At 34.0% G+C, this 19,387-nt stretch overlaps 2 protein-coding genes across 9 annotated transcripts in view; both read right to left on the bottom strand.

Moving 5' to 3' along the window:
- LOC132095535 (growth factor receptor-bound protein 14-like) overlaps positions 1-14,050 on the bottom strand; it is a 62,090-nt gene extending 48,040 nt beyond the window's left edge. The window contains exon 1 of the mRNA XM_059500632.1: positions 13,893-14,050. The gene's annotated coding sequence lies outside the window, so the exon portion shown is untranslated. The remainder of the gene's footprint in view (positions 1-13,892) is intronic.
- Positions 14,051-16,303: 2,253 nt separating this feature from the next.
- The window catches only part of LOC132095534 (cordon-bleu protein-like 1), a 51,441-nt gene continuing 48,357 nt past the window's right edge, over positions 16,304-19,387 (bottom strand). For 7 of the 8 annotated variants that reach the window (XM_059500623.1, XM_059500624.1, XM_059500626.1 and 4 more), the window contains 2 exons: positions 16,776-16,916; positions 16,304-16,610 (listed from right to left, as the gene is read on the bottom strand). In XM_059500623.1, the coding sequence (XP_059356606.1) occupies positions 16,536-16,610; positions 16,776-16,916 (216 nt within the window). In that variant the 3' untranslated portion in view covers positions 16,304-16,535. The remainder of the gene's footprint in view (positions 16,611-16,775; positions 16,917-19,387) is intronic. The other variant, XM_059500628.1, reaches the window with a different exon arrangement.

Genomic DNA, 19,387 nt, shown 5'->3' with positions numbered 1-19,387 from the left:
TTCTCGGAAGATCCAGTATAATGAATATATATTAACATCAAAACTGATAGTTTAACCTGTTAACTTGTGTACCTGTATTTGAATCTCTTTAACCTATAGTTGCACCAGTGCCAATGAAGTCATGGAGTTAACACGCTTTTAATTCACTAGAACGACCGCAGATGAGGCATTAAGTGAATGGCACTGCGACCAACATTTTACAAAGTTTAATGTGGTTGCTCTGTTTTTCTAGATCAGTTAATCATGTAATAGATTTGAACAAAGAAATCAATTACAACACAAAGGCAGTATTGGCCATGACTTGATTGCAAACACAAAAATTAGATGAGTAATGAAAATGCGGTATTTATTAAAAGAATCACCCTTTTATTTAAATATATGTAAACAGTTAACAGGTTAATGTAACATTTCCCATTCAATGACTAGTAAAATAATGGCAACTTACTGTCTGGATAATATTGAACTTCTGCAGACCCGCAGAATGGATACTATTGGTTCTTCTCGGAGTAGTGCGGCCGCGAGCTGCATCTTCTTCTTGATTGACAGGTGTCAGCGTTAAGGCGCAATACTGCCACCTGGGAAGTCAACCAGGTACTGGTGGTGGAGTAGGCTATTTGCGTGTCGTGTTATCATAAGTGTTCTGTTCATTCTAAATATCATGGTTATCGCCAAAACCAGAATATTATCACACTCTAAATTAACACAATGCCGATATGTCATTATTTGAATATCACGATTATTGTCAAAACCGGTATATTGCGACACCCCTAATTGCATTCTGTTTCCAGCCTCAATTAACATTCATGAACTGAATTCTAATTTAAAAAGCAACTGCCTCTGAAAGCAAGATACTGACCGCATTCATTTGCATGCTCTGAGGCGCTAATAATTTATTATATATAAAAAAGAAACACAGTGGCTTCTTCTACTGCAGTAAATTACTTTTTCTTAGTGATATTTGGCACCAGTCTATCAGGAAGTGACAATTTTGTTGTCTTCGTCTTGCTGGATGGAAAAGGTGGTCCATTCGTAAATGTTTTATGCAATATTCCAATTTTGCGCGTAAGCTAAATTCGTGATCTTGGATGGAAACAAACAGCTAATGGCGTTGGGAACTCATACTGAAATGAATGACTTTCTGTTTGTCACTTTAGATTACAAATACCACACAACCAGCCCAGAGAATGAAGGTAGATAAGAAAGATAAGAGATCTAAACTCTGCTATCAGATGAGATAATGATGTTCTCTGTTATCATGTGCCAACATCTGTCTTCATTACCAATTTACCTTTCAGATCAAGTATTAATGTGCTGCTCTTTGGTCTAAGAGTTTCACAGCAGGATGAAATAAACACAAAGTTTAATGCTCTAAATTATTTGTACCAGTCATGTTTATAGCTCAGCTCCCAGAGAAAGCATTTTGAAGGACTATTACAATACAGTTTTAAACTTTAGTGCATTTTCCACATTTGCTGTACTGACTTTTCGTCCACCCACATAAGTGCTAAACTGCTCTGAGGTGATTATCCATCATTATGACATCCCTGAATGTACATATACTTCACAAATTATGGATCCGCTGATACCGATACTGGCATCATTATTGGGTATCATACTGTGCTCATTTGTCTGTTGCATAAACGTTGCATCACATATAAAGACAGAAGAACAAGACGTTCTAATATTTGTAAAACAAACTGGAACACAGCAAAATGGAAGATGCAATATTATATATTTCAACTTTTTCAACATTAAGCATTTGTTACTGCCAGGTATGCAATGCACAATTCTAGATGGTTTAATGCTTAATGTAGAAAATAATGCATTGTTTGATGCAATGAGCTGTGATGTATGTCTTACTATTTAAACTTTTATTTATTCATTTATTTTAGAGTGGCTAAGTAAAAGGACAGGAAATGGTTGATACAGATTTTAATCTGTCATGGGACCATTTCCTGTCAAGACATCATACTTTATCATGTATCTTTCTAAAAAAAAATTATAAAATTGAATAAACAAAACAAAACAAAACAAGATAACAAATTTTTCAGGTAGCTTTGCAGGCAGGTTTCTTGAAGGATCTTGAAGACGTTGCCACAGTTCTTCTGGATTTAATCTGTCTCAGTTTGTTCTGTTTCAGATTATTTCTCTCTCTCTCTCTCTCTCTCTCTCTCTCTCTCTCTCTCTCTATATATATATATATATATATATATATATATATATATATATATATATATATACAGTACAGACCAAAAGTTTGGAAACATTACTATTTTTAATGTTTTTGAAAGAAGTTTCTTCTGCTCATCAAGCCTGCATTTATTTGATCAAAAATACTGAAATAACAGTAATATTGTGAAATATTATTACAACTTAAAATAATAGTTTTCTATTTGAATATACTTAAAAAAATAATTTATTCCTGTGATGCAAAGCTGAATTTTCAGCATTATTACTCCAGCCTTCAGTGTCACATGTAACATCCAGTCTATCACATGATCATTTAGAAATCATTCATAGCCTTTTTTTTTACTTTTTATTCATCAAAGTATCCTTAAAAAGTATCACATGTTCTGAGAAAATATGAGGCAGCAGAACTGTTTCCAACTTTGATAATGAATCATCATATTAGAATGATTTCTAAAGGATCATGTGATAATGATCCTAAAAATTCAGCTTTGCATCACAGAAATAAATGATCATTTAAAGTATAATACATTTAAAAACAATTATTTTAAATTGTAATAATATATCACAATATTACTGTTTTCTCTGTATTTTTGATCAAATAAATGCAGGCTTGAGGAGCAGAAGAAACTTCTTTCAAAAACATTAAAAATAGTAATATTTCCAAACTTTTGGTCTGTACTGTATATATATATATATATATATATATATATATATATATATATATATAAAGTTAAAATGAGCAAACCTCACATCACTACTGACCTGTATTTCTCTTGTGTTTACATAAGCCTCATCACCAAAACTTCTGCTGGGTCTAAGACAAGGGCACCAGAGGACCGGACAGCATGACGCTCCCAAAATAGTTGCTGGGCTGAAACACATTCTTGTGTTATCAGTCAATGCAAACACTTTCTAATTACATTAGCGGGACGTGAGAGGCACAGCTATTTCAGTTCAGGCCGGACTCTTTTGCATGACAGCGACAGCAACAGCCACAGGACAACACAAAAAGTGGGTTCAAAAAGCTGATGATGAGGAGGAAAGACGAAGCCAGAGCAACAGCGACGTGCTGAATGAAACCGGTGCTGATAGATAGCCATATAAGTGCATTCACACTGATCATCTTACCTTTCCATATCTCAGCGGTCATGAGTAAACAAATCTCTCCCAGCGCTCACAGCCAGTGTTCAGTGTCATTTTTGTTGCGGAGCAAAATCTACTTCTGTGCATTGGCTGGTGTTCACTGTACCATTATATACTGAGAAATCACAGCAAAAATTATTAGAAAAACAAAAACCCCCTTTTGGGGGTATTTAAATAATACACATATTGTGCAGCAAATATACTTACAGATCAGTCTTATTTTAGTATTGATGATATACAAGTATGAATTTATAAATAGTTTAAATATTTCTTTTTTTATTGAAATTGTGTTTTATATATATAGTTTTAATTATTTTCATATAAGAAATGTTTCCTTTGGAACTAGTTGAATTTAAATGTGTATATATATATATATATATATATATATATATATATATATATATATATATATATATATATATATATATATATATATATATATATATATATATATATATATATATATATATATATATTTATATTTATATTTATATATGTCAGAATCAGAATCAGAATGAGCTTTATTGCCAGGTATGTTCACACATACGAGGAATTTGTTTTCGTGACAGAGCTCCGCAGTGCAACATAACAGCGACAGAACAAAAAACACAATAAGGAATAAAAAATACAAAAAAATACAAATAGGTGGGTAAGGATTGACAATATACAAATTGACAATGTATGGCAGGTATATTAAAATGAGCATTTATGTATGTACATGTATATTATGTGGAAAAAGTTTAACTGTACGCTAAGTATGTGTGTTTGGATAAATAAGTGTATGTGTATATAAATATAAATATAAGTAGTATAGTGTGTTCCATGTATGTACATGTATATTATGTGCAAAAGATTTACGTGTACGCTAAGTATGTGTGTTGGATAAATAAGTGTATGTGTATATAAATATAAATATAAGTAGTGTAGTGTGTTCCATGTATGTACATGTATATTATGTGCAAAAGATTTACGTGTACGCTAAGTATGTGTGTTGGATAAAAAGTGTAGTGTATATAAATATAAATAGTGTAGTGTGTCCCACAGTTATTATCAGCTGTTCATAAGATGGATTGCCTGAGGGAAGAAACTGTTCCTGTGTCTGGTCGTTCTGGTGCTCAGTGCTCTGTAGCGTCGACCGGATGGCAACAGTTCAAAGAGGGAGTGTGCTGGATGTGAGGGGTCCAGAGTGATTTTGACAGCCCTTTTGCTCACTCTGGATAAGTACAGTTCTTGAATAGATGGGAGGGTTGTACCGATAATTCGCTCAGCAGTCCGGACTACCCTCTGTAGTCTTCTGAGGTCAGATTTAGAAGCTGAGCTGAACCAGACAGTTACTGAAGTGCAGAGGATGGATTCGATGATGGTGGAGTAGAACTGTTTCAGCAGATCCTGTGGCAGGTTAAACTTCCTCAGCTGGCGAAGGAAGTACAACCTCTGCTGGGCCTTTTTCACAATGGAGTCAATGTGAATGTCCCACTTCAGGTCCTGAGAGATAGTAGTGCCCAGGAACCTGAATGACTCCACTGCAGTCACAGTGCTGTTCATGATGGTGAGTGGGGGGAGTGCAGGGGGGTTTCTCCTGAAGTCCACAGTCATCTCCACTGTTTTGAGCGTGTTAAGCTCCAGGTTGTTGAGAGTGCACCAGACAGCCAGCTCTTTAACCTCCTGTCTGTAAGCAGACTCGTCACCGTCCTGAATGAGGCCGATGAGTGTGGTGTCATCTGCAAACTTCAGGAGCTTGACAGAGGGGTCCTTAGATGTGCAGTCATTAGTGTACAGGGAGAAGAGCAGTGGGGAGAGAACGCAGCCCTGGGGAGCTCCGGTGCTGATTGTACGGGTGCTGGATGTGTATTTTCCCAGCCTCACTAGCTGCTGCCTGTCTGTCAGGAAGCTGTTGATCCACTGACAGACGGAGGTGGGCACGGAGAGCTGAGTTAGTTTGGGCAGGAGGAGGTTTGGGATGATCGTGTTGAAGGCAGAGCTGAAGTCCACAAACAGGATCCTCACATAAGTCCCCGGTCTGTCTAGGTGTTGCAGAACATAATGCAGTCCGATGTTTACTGCATCGTCCACAGACCTGTTTGCTCTGTAGGCAAACTGAAGAGGATCCAGCAAGGGTCCAGTGATGTCCTTCAGGTGGGCCAGCACCAGTTTTTCAAATGACTTCATGACTACAGACGTTAGAGCCACAGGCCTGTAGTCATTTAGTCCTGTAATTTTGGATTTCTTTGGGATGGGGATGATGGTGGAGCGTTTGAAGCATGAAGGGACTTCGCACAGCTCCAGCGATCTGTTGAAGATCTTTGTGAAGATGGGGGCCAGCTGGTCAGCACAGGATTTCAGACAGGCTGGTGTAACGCAATCTGGGCCTGGTGCTTTTTTCCTTTTCTGCTTCCTGAAGACCTGGCGCACCGCATCCTCGCTGATCTGTATTGCAGGTGTGGGGGAGAGGGGGGATGCAGGAGGTGTGAATGGTGAGAGCGCTTGATTGGAGAGGTGATCAGGGTGGGTTGCAGGAGTTGTGAGTGGTGTGAACAGTTGTTTGGAGAGGCATTCAGGGTTGGTTGCAGGAGTTGTGAATGGTGAGAGCGGTTGATTGGAGAGGTGATCAGGATGGGTTGCAGGAGCTGTGAATGGTGTGAACGTTTGTTTGGAGAGGCATTCAGGGTTGGTTGCAGGAGTTGTTATTGGTGTGAACGGTTGTGTGGAGAGGTGTTCAGGGCAGGTGATGGGTGTTCTTTCAAACCTGCAGTAAAACTCGTTCAGATCGTCTGCCAGTCGTTGATTTTCCACAGTGCTGGGGGGCGGTGTCTTGTAATTGGTGATCTTCTTTAGGCTTTTCCACACTGATGCTGAGTCGTTCGAAGTGAACTGAGTCCTTATTTTTTCAGAATAATTCCTCTTTGCCACTTTGATCTATATAGTAATATATATAAGTAAGATCCTTTTATATTATTTGTATTGGTTTTAGTTTTAGTTAACTATGATAACAATTATACATATACAAATAAATAAGCATTTGGACACTTAAGCTATACTTATGTATGTACTTACATAAAAAACATGAAAATCATTGCATTAGATCAGGGTTTAGCCAAACTGGGGTTTATAAGAGACTGCAGGGGTTTTGAGTTGATGAAATGCTTAGAATTAATTAAACGATAATAGGATAAAATCAAAATGAATATATAATTGTAAGATAACAATAAACATAAAACACTTACTAAAAGTAAAAATGTTTTATTTTTTTCCCTGCATATCAAGTGTTAATTAAATGAGATCACAGAACTGTGAACATTTCTGTCTATGTATTTCTGTCTATGCATGAACTGAATTAATGCATGATGCCTTTAATGCAATGCAAGTTGCTTTGGATAAAACAGTCTACCAAATGCATAACTGTAAATACTAGGGTCAATTTCATTTCACATTAAAGTTATAAAGAGGCTGATTGCTGAATCATAATGCATGTGTAATCTCTCTTGTGTTCGATCATACTGATCAACTGAGGGAGAATAAACAGAGACCTCCTGAGGGTTTAATTCAGTGTTCCTTTGCTGGATTTCTTGTAATGATTAATGCTGAGAGAGGAGATGTCCAGAGTAGATCAGCAACAAACACTTCTGCTGCTATTTTTTCCCCCCATCATGATTCAACATCGACTAATGACGCAGAGAGTCAGTGCACAAGCGTGACTCCACAAGCAACACATCTGCTGTCTGTTTCCTGCTTGTGCGTTTGCTTTGGGTGTGAAACCCAAGGCCACTGCTAAATCAAACAATCTGACTTCACATAAACCTCTCTATATGTCAGGTTACATATTAACATCAAACAGGCATGATGGAGATTTCTCCATTGAAATTTAACTTCGGATGCAACCTAGATTTACGGAAAGGAAACACAAGCCATCAGTCAGTCATAGTCCAAACCCACAGGAAAAAACATCACACATCTCTTCCAGATCTCGACTGTTTCTCATGGATGCAATGAGGCTGATTAGAAACTATTTCCTGCTGCTCAGAAAAAGCCTAGGATTTTCACATCATTTAGAGTTTCAGATGTGGCTGTGTTCATATGGATATTAATATATTTAATATATATTTGTAAATGTTTGTTTTATTTTTAAAGTTTTATAATGTTCTCTTGTTTTTTTAGTCATTTTATTTATTTATTTTAATATGTCTATATAGATTCAATTAATTTATATTCCAATTTTAGAATTGGATAATCAAGATGAAATAAATGATAATGAAAAACTATAGCTGACATAAAATATATTTACATTTTTTAAATATTATTTCAAGTAGTAAAACATTTTATAAAATGTTTTATAGTTTTAGTTAACTATAGTAACCCTGATGTTCAGAATAGCATACTAACATACTCCTCTCACTAGCACTGCAGACTATAGTATGTATATTTTGCACACTATGCATAAAACATATAACAAAGATATTCTACTTTATTTTGCCAAGAGCATACTATATAAAACTGTACACCCAGTACTTTCCAATTCTAGTGTGATGAATGAACCAGAAACAATATCAGTTGTGGTTTCTTGACTTCTTGATTGGACTAACAAAATATTATTTACAGAAAAACTGAATTATTGCAATATTTTTCCACCAATATTAACTGGATATCACTCATGCAACATAATGAGGTCATGAATACAATGATGTAGTACACTACGGTTAAAATAATGCATATTGACACACTTACTAGGGTTAGAAAACAGTATGCAGAATGTACTGCACTGTATTCAGTCCGTTGTGAATGCAACCCGCCTCAAAAGTGCAAATTGCTCAAAAGTGCCATTTATAATACTGCAAAATATTTCCATTTCAATATTTATGACAGTTATAAATGTTTCTTGGGCAGTACATCGGCATATTTTACTAATTTCTGAAGGATCATGTGACACTGATTACTGGAGTAATAAGGCTGAAAATTCAAAAATCGATTCAGAAAACAGTTATTTTAAATTGTAATAACATTTCACTGATTTCACTTCATTTTTTGAATCAAATAAACACAGCCTCCGTGAGCTTAAAAGTCTTCTATCAAAAACATACCTCCAAAACTTTAAAACATAGACAGAAATTATGAGCTGATCTACGTGATGCACATTGACTTAATAAAAAAAAAGCTTACTATGTGTCAACAATTTTCTAATTTCCATGTATTTTATTTATATCGAGTAATTTTCAGGGCAAAACTGATCCTTGAATGAAGTCTCCCGAGCACTGAACTCAGCAGTGGGAAGACATTAGTGAGTGAAGCGTTCATCAGACGACCGACCACAGTGTCAGAGGTCACAGCAGAAATACGAGCTATCGTTAGCATCGCTAGTGTCGCCTGCAGTAATTATCAGATTAACGAGATCCCGCAGGGGAGCGAACACATCATCTCTGCTTACAGCTCAGCATTCAAGCATATGTGCTGTGAAGGACGTCCAGAAACGCTTATTCTTAGACCGTCACGTACCGGCATAATTGCACGTTAGAGACATGACACACACACACTTAACCCACCTATTTAGTCGTTTGACCTTGAAAATGCCACTAGATGAAGTCCACTAGAGCTCCAGCAGAGCTTCATCACACGTTGGGTTCACACCCATAGACTTACACTGAAAGAACGACTTAGGAATGGACCTTTCAGATATCTAGTTAAAAGACAGATATATATAGTACATCCTACCTTATCCACATACTGTACATACAGTACACTCACGTAAAGAAATATAAAGTATGTAGCAAATCTCAGAAATGTTAGATATTATATCCAACTTTATTCACGTACATACAGTACTTGCCTAAAGCAATATATACTATGTAGCAAAACTCAACTGCCTGATTTTCTTATCTTGACGTAAAATTTAAATATATTGTCAACCAGCTCTTTATACAAAGTTGGATATATAAGTATGTGCAACTTAATCTGCATTCATACAGTATACTAGCATAGATGAATCTCAATATATAGCAAATCTCAACTGCTTGATTGCTTGTATCATCAAAAGTTTAAACTATATAATCTAGCAGATATTATAAACTAACATATTTTTTGGAAATCTACCTTAACACAATGCATAATTGTGAAAAGCGCTATACAACAAAATTTGTCTTCACAAAACTTATTACATTATTGGTAAACTATATAAGTACAGTACAGTACAGTGCAAGTTACTGTACAAGTACAGTACAATATAAGTATAAAAAAAGTCATATTAAAAAATAGAAAATATGATTTAACTTAAAAGTAAAATGTCTTAAAAGTTTGAAAATTTATTTTGTGAAAAAAAAAAAAATACATACAGTGCAACTTTGGTTTGATTGTAAGATGGAATTTTAGGAAAAATCAAAAAAATATTGTAACGGCAAAATGAAACTAGATTTAATGCACCTTCTTACTATTATTGTGTTACAATTAATCAAACTAAATAAAAAAATACGAGTTATTGTGACATATAGCTAAAACATTACATACCGTACACATTTTACACAATAATTCTATATAATTCTTTTTTTTTAACAGCAAGATGGAATTATAGAGAAAATAATATCACCAAAATGAAACCATATTTAATGCACCTTCATGTTCTTATTATATAAAATAATTAACCTATGTATCTTAATCTGCCAAGGCAACTGAAAACAGTTAGAAAATGTGTTGTTCACGCAGTGAAAGCCTGTTATCTGAATCGTCATTCAAAATAAAGAAATATACTGAAATATACAAATATAAGCTGGAATTTTTAATTTTTGTGTCATTTTAATGTCAAAATTAAACTAAATTGAATGCACCTTCTTACTCTTGTTATGGTCCAATTAATCAAACAATATAAAAATACATAAATTAAAACATGAAAAATAGGTACAATTTACCTCAGTATCTTGCTCTGCCTTCGTGTAAAATTGATTTGCATTTTTTTTTTTTTTTTTAATGCAGAATCAGTGAAAGCCTGTTATCTAAAAAGTTGTTTAAAATATACTGCGAATTGTTTTGGGATATAGCTAAAACTACATTACATACAGTACACATTTTCCTCTATAATACTACAGAATTTGTCGTTTATTTTTCAATGCATTTCTAGATTGAAAGAAAATTGAAATTAATTTTAATGGCAAAATGAAACTATACTTAATGCACCTTCTTATTGTGATCCAGTCAAACAAGCAATTATTTAAACAAATTAATAAAGTTATTATTAACCTGTTACGGTCACCCGTCCTTCGGTGGGCCCCCTACGTTAACTTCACTATATTACAATTAAATCCTAATCTAATCATGACAAACTATATATCGTTGGAAAGGTCTAAGACTCCTAAATAGATATTTTACAAATCTTTTTTGTTAAAAATTATGTAGGAAAGGTAATAGATTAATTTATGCATATTTAAAACATATTCACTATACTATTACAGAAATCTGACCTCTTTTACTCATGCATGACTGATAAATATATTTACACAATGCAAGAAAATTAACAGGATAGAAATAAAGAGCTCAAGTTAGTCGCTACTCAGTGCCAGATTCAAAATGACAATATTTAAAGTATAATAGTATTTCAATAGTAATATGTTTCTTTATTATATTAATTTTGCCATTTCAATAATAATAATAATAATACAATTAAATAAAAATAACAGTAACAAATACTCATTTTTTATTTGACAATATAATAATAATAACAACAACAACAACAATAGCTATCGTTATTATTAGGATTAAAAAAATCTTTAAAAACGTTTTTTAATATTTCTATGCGATGTGATGTGATGAAAACAATGCATAACAGGAATGACCCGTTTTATGTTCCTAACACCAGTAGAGCGACGGCTCATTGAAAGTCAAAGCTGACTCCGTCCCCCAAATATTCCTAGGCCTGATTTGTGTTATATAGTGGTGAAATGCATAGCACATTTAAATCACATACAAGTTCTTTGTGCAAAGCAACGCTCCGTGAAGCCAGTTGCCTGTGTAAATACTTTGCAGGAACCAGTTGTGGAGTGACTATCACATGGTCTTTTCACACAAAAGAGTCGCAGGACATACAAGAGCAGATAATTATAGCCTGTAGCAGAAGCTCAGACACCCACTGCATGTGCTCCATCACTACAATCCCTGCATTCACAAACACTGGCCTCTCTAATGTGGCATTAACATGCAATCTAAATCAAAGATAAAACATTTTGTAGATCTGTCCGAGCGGCGTGGAGCCACGCAGATGAATGAGGACGGATGGGAAGTTACTGCTTCATATTGACATTTTACCTCTCCTTGATTAAAGCGAAAAGTAAACCCTTTTAATTCTTTATCAGAAGCCCATAGGACCTTTTCAGTGGGGGATTCTGAATAAGTGATCAAAATAATCACTTTCATTTTTATACAAGTTTTTCGTTACATATTTAGTGTTTGCAAGGCAACGAGGCATATAACCGTTCTGGTTACTGTTTATTGTTAATTATTACAAACGTGATCAATTAATGAAAGAAAATAAGAGAAGAATTTTTTTTTTTAATAAATAAATATTACTAATTATTGTAGTAGTAGCAGTCGTAACTATAAAAATTAAATCAATATTACTATTGCAATACTAATGTACTGCAAAAATTACTTAATGAAGTATGATTACTATTTCTATTAAAATTATAAAAATATCATCAATAAAGGAAGACTTCTATTGAAATAATACTATTAAACTGTAAAATAAAAATTAACTTAATAAATAGTTATTTAAAATATTACAATTAATAATATATATATAGATTATTATATTAATATTAATAATTAATATATATATATATATTAATAATTTATATATATATATATAAAATTACTGAAATAACACTATTATACTGTCCGATTTAATATTATTATTATTTAAAATATTTTAAAAAAATAAAAAAATCTATAAATAATAATACTACTACTACTACTAATAAAAATAATTCCCCTTCGCTGAAATCTGCCCTTTTATAAAGCATGTGAAACTGGTTTTGTGCCTAAAAGACGGCTCTATGCACAAATCACATTTAAGCTAAACCCAGCTCTCAACTGGTAATAAAGTATATGCTCCCTAAGCATGATTATATATAGTATGCAATATTTTATTCAGTGTAATATAATCTTTACATACTGCATGTAAATCCTAACATCAAAAGGTCAGCCACGCCTCGGATCACCCCCATTTACAATCACAAGAGCACGCTGCCATACTACACCTGTTATGATCCAATAACAATTATGATTTTATGAATACAGCATATTCTGCTTCAGCATTTGTAGCTATAGAAGATATTCTGGTGTGGTGTTCCACATGAAACAATAAGACATGCAGAATGAATAAAATATATAAATCTGATTGAATCATTTGATATAAAAGATTCAGTTCACTGAAATGAATCAGAATCTACAGCAGTGGTTACCTGGGCCCTTAGGAGGCTAGGTTTAAAATAGTTTAAAACCAAATAAATCTGAGCTGAACTGACGTGGAAACACCTGTGCAACAAAGATCCAGTTAGAAGGTGTTTAATCTACTAATCACCAACATTGACCATGGTTTTACTGCAGTAACATTGACAGTAAACATGGTATTGTGACAGAAAAGTAGAATATTCGTATTGAATTGTATTATATTAATGATGTACTAAATAGGAGTAATGAAATATAATATAAAATCATAACAGTTGTTTGTTGGCCATTTGTACTTACACTGAATGTTTTCAGGTTACTGTTTTTTATAGTCAATATTATATATATTTGGGGGGGCAGATATGTTATATTGGTAGATGAAAAAAAAGGTTGGGAATCTGATCTCCACAGTTATACCAAATTAAATCCGCCCTCTACAAAACCACACCCACCAAAAACACATCAGCCAACCAGATATCAGCAAAACCGAACTTATATATATTGGATATCCAAAATTTAAAATTCAGGTAAAACATTTGTAAAAAAACAAATCAATACAGAAAATCTTTTTATTTTATTATTTTTTTTAACAGTACATTGTGCCCTATTTTAAGTTTGTGTGCGCTCATATTTATATTTAAATTCTCTTTTGCTGCTTTACAACACGGATCTCCTTCAAAAACATCTATATTCTTCAGAAACTGGTATGGATGATAATTGACAGAAATAGCAGATCTCATGTTTTGAATAAATCGTAGCAAAAAAAGAGTGTTAACCGCTGTATTCGAGGTCAATAATAACTTTAAACCAAAGAGCTGATACAAATGTTTGGCACGAGCCGTCCGTCAGCCGAGCGTCGCGTGCACTTCTCTGTCTGACCAGGAGGCGGCCACTTTCACCTCGGATTCATTTATCTCCTAATAAAACTCAACATGTTCATTTAAAACGCCATAAACGTGTAGCTTATGGGAAAATAAATAACTAACCCTCACACTGATGTAAATGGAAAAAAGGTGGAAATCCTAAAGTAACTCCTCCATAAGTTGCAACCAACTGATGTGTTTATGAAGCGAACGTGAGGCATTTAAACGCATCACACAGTCATGGAGTCATAAAAAGTAAGGTTAAATGACACTTACGACTCGCTTCTCGTCCTAAACAGCAGCAGTGAACGCTAGAGTAGTTTTGCTGACATATGCATATTTCAAACAGTACAGTAGGCTGCTGTTGTTGTTGTAGCGCGTGAAAGAGCGTCCCTGCCAAGCCTTAAGATCCCACAGATGCCACTTCAGCGTCGCATTTGAAGGCGATGTGTACCTGCTTCTGCTCGACGCTCGCGCGCTCTCCACCATCGCTGCCGGTACCCGTCTGCACCGCGACGCGACGTCGCGACGTCACGACACACACACACACACACACACACACACACACACACACAAGAGGAGCTGCGCGAAGATGCGATACGATGTGCGCGTCTGGAGAAGGAGAGAGCGAGAGAGAGAGACTGAAAGAAAAGAACTGCAATAAACCAAGAGGCAGAAGAAAAAGAGATTAAGGAAATGCAAGAAAAAAATGGAGAAGAAACACGAACATGCAGCCAAAATAATTAAAGATGGAGAAGACGCAAGAAAGAAAGAAAGAACGAAAATGCAGGCAAAACACGTAAAAATCATCATGCAGCTAAAAAGAATGAAATAAAGATGAATAAACCGATAGAAAGGAAAAAGAAATTAAAGACGGAAAAAAGGCAAGAAAGGAATTAAAAGAAAGATCCAAGAGAGAAAAGAAAAACATAACATGCAGCTGAAAGAATGAAAAATGCATGAAAAGATTAAATTGCAAAATGGAGAGAATGCAAGAAATGAAAATGCAAATAATAATTAATTAAGATACGAAAAATGAACTTTTGTTTAAAATGAAGCTGAAGAAAAATAAAGATGAAGAAAATCCAAGAAAAAAAGATGAAGATGCAAGATAGAATTTAAAAGGCAAAAAAGAAAGTGAAACATGAAGAAAATGCAAGAAAGAAAAGCAATAAAAACTACAATAGATGAAAACATTTTTAAAAAGGAAGAAGAAAAGGAAAAGAAAATTAATCAAGAAAGAAATAACACTGAAAAGTAAAATAAAAAAGGGTTTGGAGTTTAGGTCTGACCTGCATATCTGTAAAAAAAAAAAGGAAAAAAAAAGAAAGAAATATGAAAACTGAAAAAAAAGCATACAAAGAAAAAAAAATCGAATTACAAAAAGAAAAAGTCAGAAAGAAAGACAAATCAAGGATTGGCAGGGTACAACAGATCTCTATGAAGCAGCAGAAGAGTCCCAGCCTTTGCATTTACTTTATTTCCTTTGATATTTGACAAATATTTGCTTCTTTATTTTCTTCAGCGAATGCCTTTTGATCTTCACACAGTTTGGGATCAGAAAAACATCACATTTCTTTAGTGAGACTTCAGCCCTATATGTTTCTCCATTCAGCATTAAACCTTTATTCATCAGAAACGGACGAGATCCTCCACTGAACCAAAAGACACCAAACAGACATCACTGAAGTGAATATCTGTGTCAGCTGGATGACACACAAATAAATAAAGGTGGCAGAGTCAAGCCAGTGTCAGATTGCAGTAATTGTTCATACTTGGGAACGTAAACAGCTACTTTGTATTGTTCACGGCATGCTTGAAATAAGACATACTACACTTCGACATCCTCACAGCGTCAAAAACTGATTTGGAATTAGACCCAAAAAAATAACACAAGAGGGTGCCAACTTTAAAAGTCTTTAATACAGAAAAGAGAGTTCATACATATACTACAGCAGTATTCTCCTCAAAATGAATGAAAAGCCCAGTGTTTTCTGTCTTGGCAACAGCTTTGATTAATCATTTGTTTTTGTGGGCTCCAGAAAACTGTTCAATGTCATAACATATTACCATTTTAACATATTATAACTGCAGCCCATAATAATTAACGTAGATAAACTGTGTCCTAATGTTTGGCACGAGAATAAAGGAAGGGTTCGTGTAACTGAAGAAGTTTTAGTACCATTTTTCATTGGCTAATAATTATACAAATCAAATCTACGCCTAATAATTTAAACAAACAAACAAAGTCCTCGAAATAGAGCATTTTCTTTCACATCTGCATATTTACATATTTCATAATGTAATTCATTTCACAAAGCAACCCGAAAATAGTCATTTTAAAATATGATAACATTAATAGCATCTCTGCTACAATTATTAAGAGGGAAAATGTGTAACAGATATTAAGGGGAGAAAAACTTTGAATTGTCCAAATGCAGAATAAATTAATAAAAGAAATCCACAGCTGTAGTTCATCTCCATGTGTCTGCTCTGCATCAGAAAAAGCCTAATTTAATATGTTGTATGGTCATGGTTTTAACGAACTGTTGTTTATTTATACGCATTTGAAATATTTTCTATTTTTTATTTATATATATTAAGTAAATATGATTTTTTATTTATATAATATGAAACAATATACAGGTCATATGTATATATATATATTTTTTTTTTCTTTCTTTTTTTTAAGGCATGTTGTGGCTAATTAAAAACTGCTGTGTTAGGGAAAAAGCAAAAAAAAAAAGTGAATGATAAGTACACTTTAATGGTAAAAGTGCACAGTTCTGACCGGTGAGAAACCTAAAATCATGATTATGCAAAAAAAAAAAAAAAAAAACAATTGGAACAGAGACAGAAGATCTACTCTTGAATGTTTGAGAACGAGTGTCACTGGAATTCCGTCAAAGGAGGCACATTTCATTCTTCCACTGAATGAAAGACTTCAGACATTCCCTTCAATGTGGCAGACGGCACTAAAGATGCTTCAGACCCCTGTGCAGGAAAAAGTACACTTTAGAGACTTTATTAAATGATTCAGCAAAGATCAGATATTAATAGTGTTAAAGCACACAAAGGACCTTTAAATAAAGGGTTACTGTATTATCAGGGTTTGCGAGCTCTTTAGAGATGGTTAGATCTAGAGTTAGATTCACTCACTGGTGACGGTTGAGTATTTCCAATCTTACATGTTCCCATGCCTCCGTCTCGGGTGGAGCTCGGCGCTTGGCCGCCGTGGCCTGCTGTTTGCCATGGGGCCTCTCCGGATCTCTCTGTGCGTCCTTCTCCATTGTCTGTCACCTGTGGTCCACAGTGGGGAAGAAAACACACAATACACACTCTCTCAATGACGGGTGAGGATGATACACACTAGGCAGGAACAGGGGCGGTGAAAAAAAGACACTGCTGCTTCTGCGTCACGCGCATAAATCACATGAAGACGACACAGATAGATGTTCAACTGTACCCCACTGACAGACACTCTCACACACACATCTGAACAACTACACACACTCACACACGTATGTATGCAAAATGCTGAAGATCCCCATTAGATTTAATAGACATGAATTGGTGTAGTTCTTGAATTATGGTTAAAAAAATATTTTTGACAAAGGGAAAGGCAACACAGCTGAATAATTGATTTTATATTATAAACAAAAATATTAAAATATTTTTCAACAAATTCACTATTGTTCAAAGGTTTGGGGTCAAAGATTATTTTTTTAAATATATTTTTTAATGTCTAAAATACTGCATAAACACATTAGTGTAAATAAACACAAATTAACTTCATAAAAATGTTCAGGCCACAGGGTAATACAACTAAATAAAATGTATTATATTATATTCACTTTTATGTTATATTCACTTTTACTTTAATAAAATAAAACTAACTTAAATATAAAAATATATTTCAACCAATTCCCTACGGTCTAAAAAGTTTGGGGTCTGTAAGATTCTTTAAATGTTTTTTTTTTTTTTTTTGCATGTAAATAAAAATACAAATTAACTTAAATGTTCAGGCCGAGGGCAATACAACTGAATTAAATTAAATTGTACTGTACTGGATTATATTATATTATATTATTAAATTTAAAAACATGTTTTTAACTTAAAATGAAAAAACTAATTTAAATATATCTTCTTTTTTTCCACAAATTCAGTTCTGTTCAAAGGTTTAGGTTCAGTAAGATGTTTTTGAAAGAAGATGCTTATGTTTATCATTTATTTATATTGGTTTTTAAATATAATTTATTTCTGTGATGTGCAGCTGTATTTTCAGCGTCATTCCTCCAGTCTTCAGTGTCACATGATCTTCAGAAATCATTCTAATATGCAGATTTACTGCTCAAGAAACATTTCTGATTATTATCAATGTTGAAAACCATTGTTTAGTTTAATATTTGTGCGGAAACCAGAAAAAAAAAAAAAAAAACAGGATTCTTGAGGATTATAAAGTAAAAAAAAAAAAAAAACCTTTGCAACATTATAAACGTCTTTGTCACTTTTGATAAATGTAATGCATCCTTGCTGTATAATATATATATATATATATATATATATATATTAATATACATTTTTAAATAAATCAAGGCATGTCTTCCAAAGCAGTTTTCTGTATGAAGAACGAATAACGTTTAATCATATTAATTTTTATGCACCAATATGAGACAGTCAAAAACAGCTGTATTTACATACACCATCAGTCAAAAGCTTAGACACACTTGACTAAATCTTCTCATAAATGTTTCACATGATCTTAAAAATAATTTAACCCATCAGCAAACAAAAGCTTTTACTCATGACTGTTTTGACGCCGATGAGACCAAACATACATTGTATACTCTGACAGCACACAACAGCGCCCTGCATCTCTAAACACGCTCTCAGCTGACCCCGACAACGCAACAACAAAGACCAGTAGACAGGTCAATCCAGGACATAGATTAATGAGCCATGTGCGTCAACACATTGAGTACACACGCTGCCATTACAATGAGTGTCATCCAACTCCCAATATTAATTTACCAGCGCCGGTTTAAACCGGGTGGGTTTCACAATAGAATATTTACTTACAAAACAACTGTAGTACAATGAGGCTACAAAGATGAGTCAAGCACTGCTACAGCAGCACCCAAAAAACCTCGCAGGTCCGACTCCACACACACGGATTCTGCACAGTGTCGGTTTATTAGTTCTTCTTATCAAATCTGTCAGAAAATCTCTATTTTACCTCAAATGAAGGGAATTGAAAAATATATTCTGCGAATATATTCTGAGTATTATGCGAATATTCTGAGAATTAACATTGTCCTTTGCATTGGGACCTTTTTAAAGCACATTTCCCCTGCAACTATGGGAGAAACTATATATACTGTATATATATTTTTTTTCAAACTGATGTTGAGTAACAACTACAAGCAAATATGTCAAGATGTGGCCTCATTTTTGATTTATAGGGTTGTTGTGGTGGCACATTCCAGTGATATGATTCATTAAAATTAGTGAAAAGTACTGTATGTGCTTGCATTTAAAAAATAAAACAAAATATAAAGGAACAGAACAGATGTTTGAAACATTCGTAAAACTGTTTACATACAGTATCTTTACACAAAAGATGCTGAAACAACAACAACATATGCAACAGACAAATACATTTATCTGATGCAGGACCAATTAAACAAAATAGCATTAATGAAACTCGCTTCATGATTCTGCTCTGTGTTCCAGTAATGAGAATCAATTGTGAATCATAACCGAAAATTGTA

The sequence above is a fragment of the Carassius carassius genome, chromosome 19, assembly GCF_963082965.1.
Source record: "Carassius carassius chromosome 19, fCarCar2.1, whole genome shotgun sequence".
Classification (NCBI taxonomy): Eukaryota; Metazoa; Chordata; class Actinopteri; order Cypriniformes; family Cyprinidae; genus Carassius; species Carassius carassius.
This window is presented reverse-complemented; position numbering and strand designations above follow the sequence as displayed.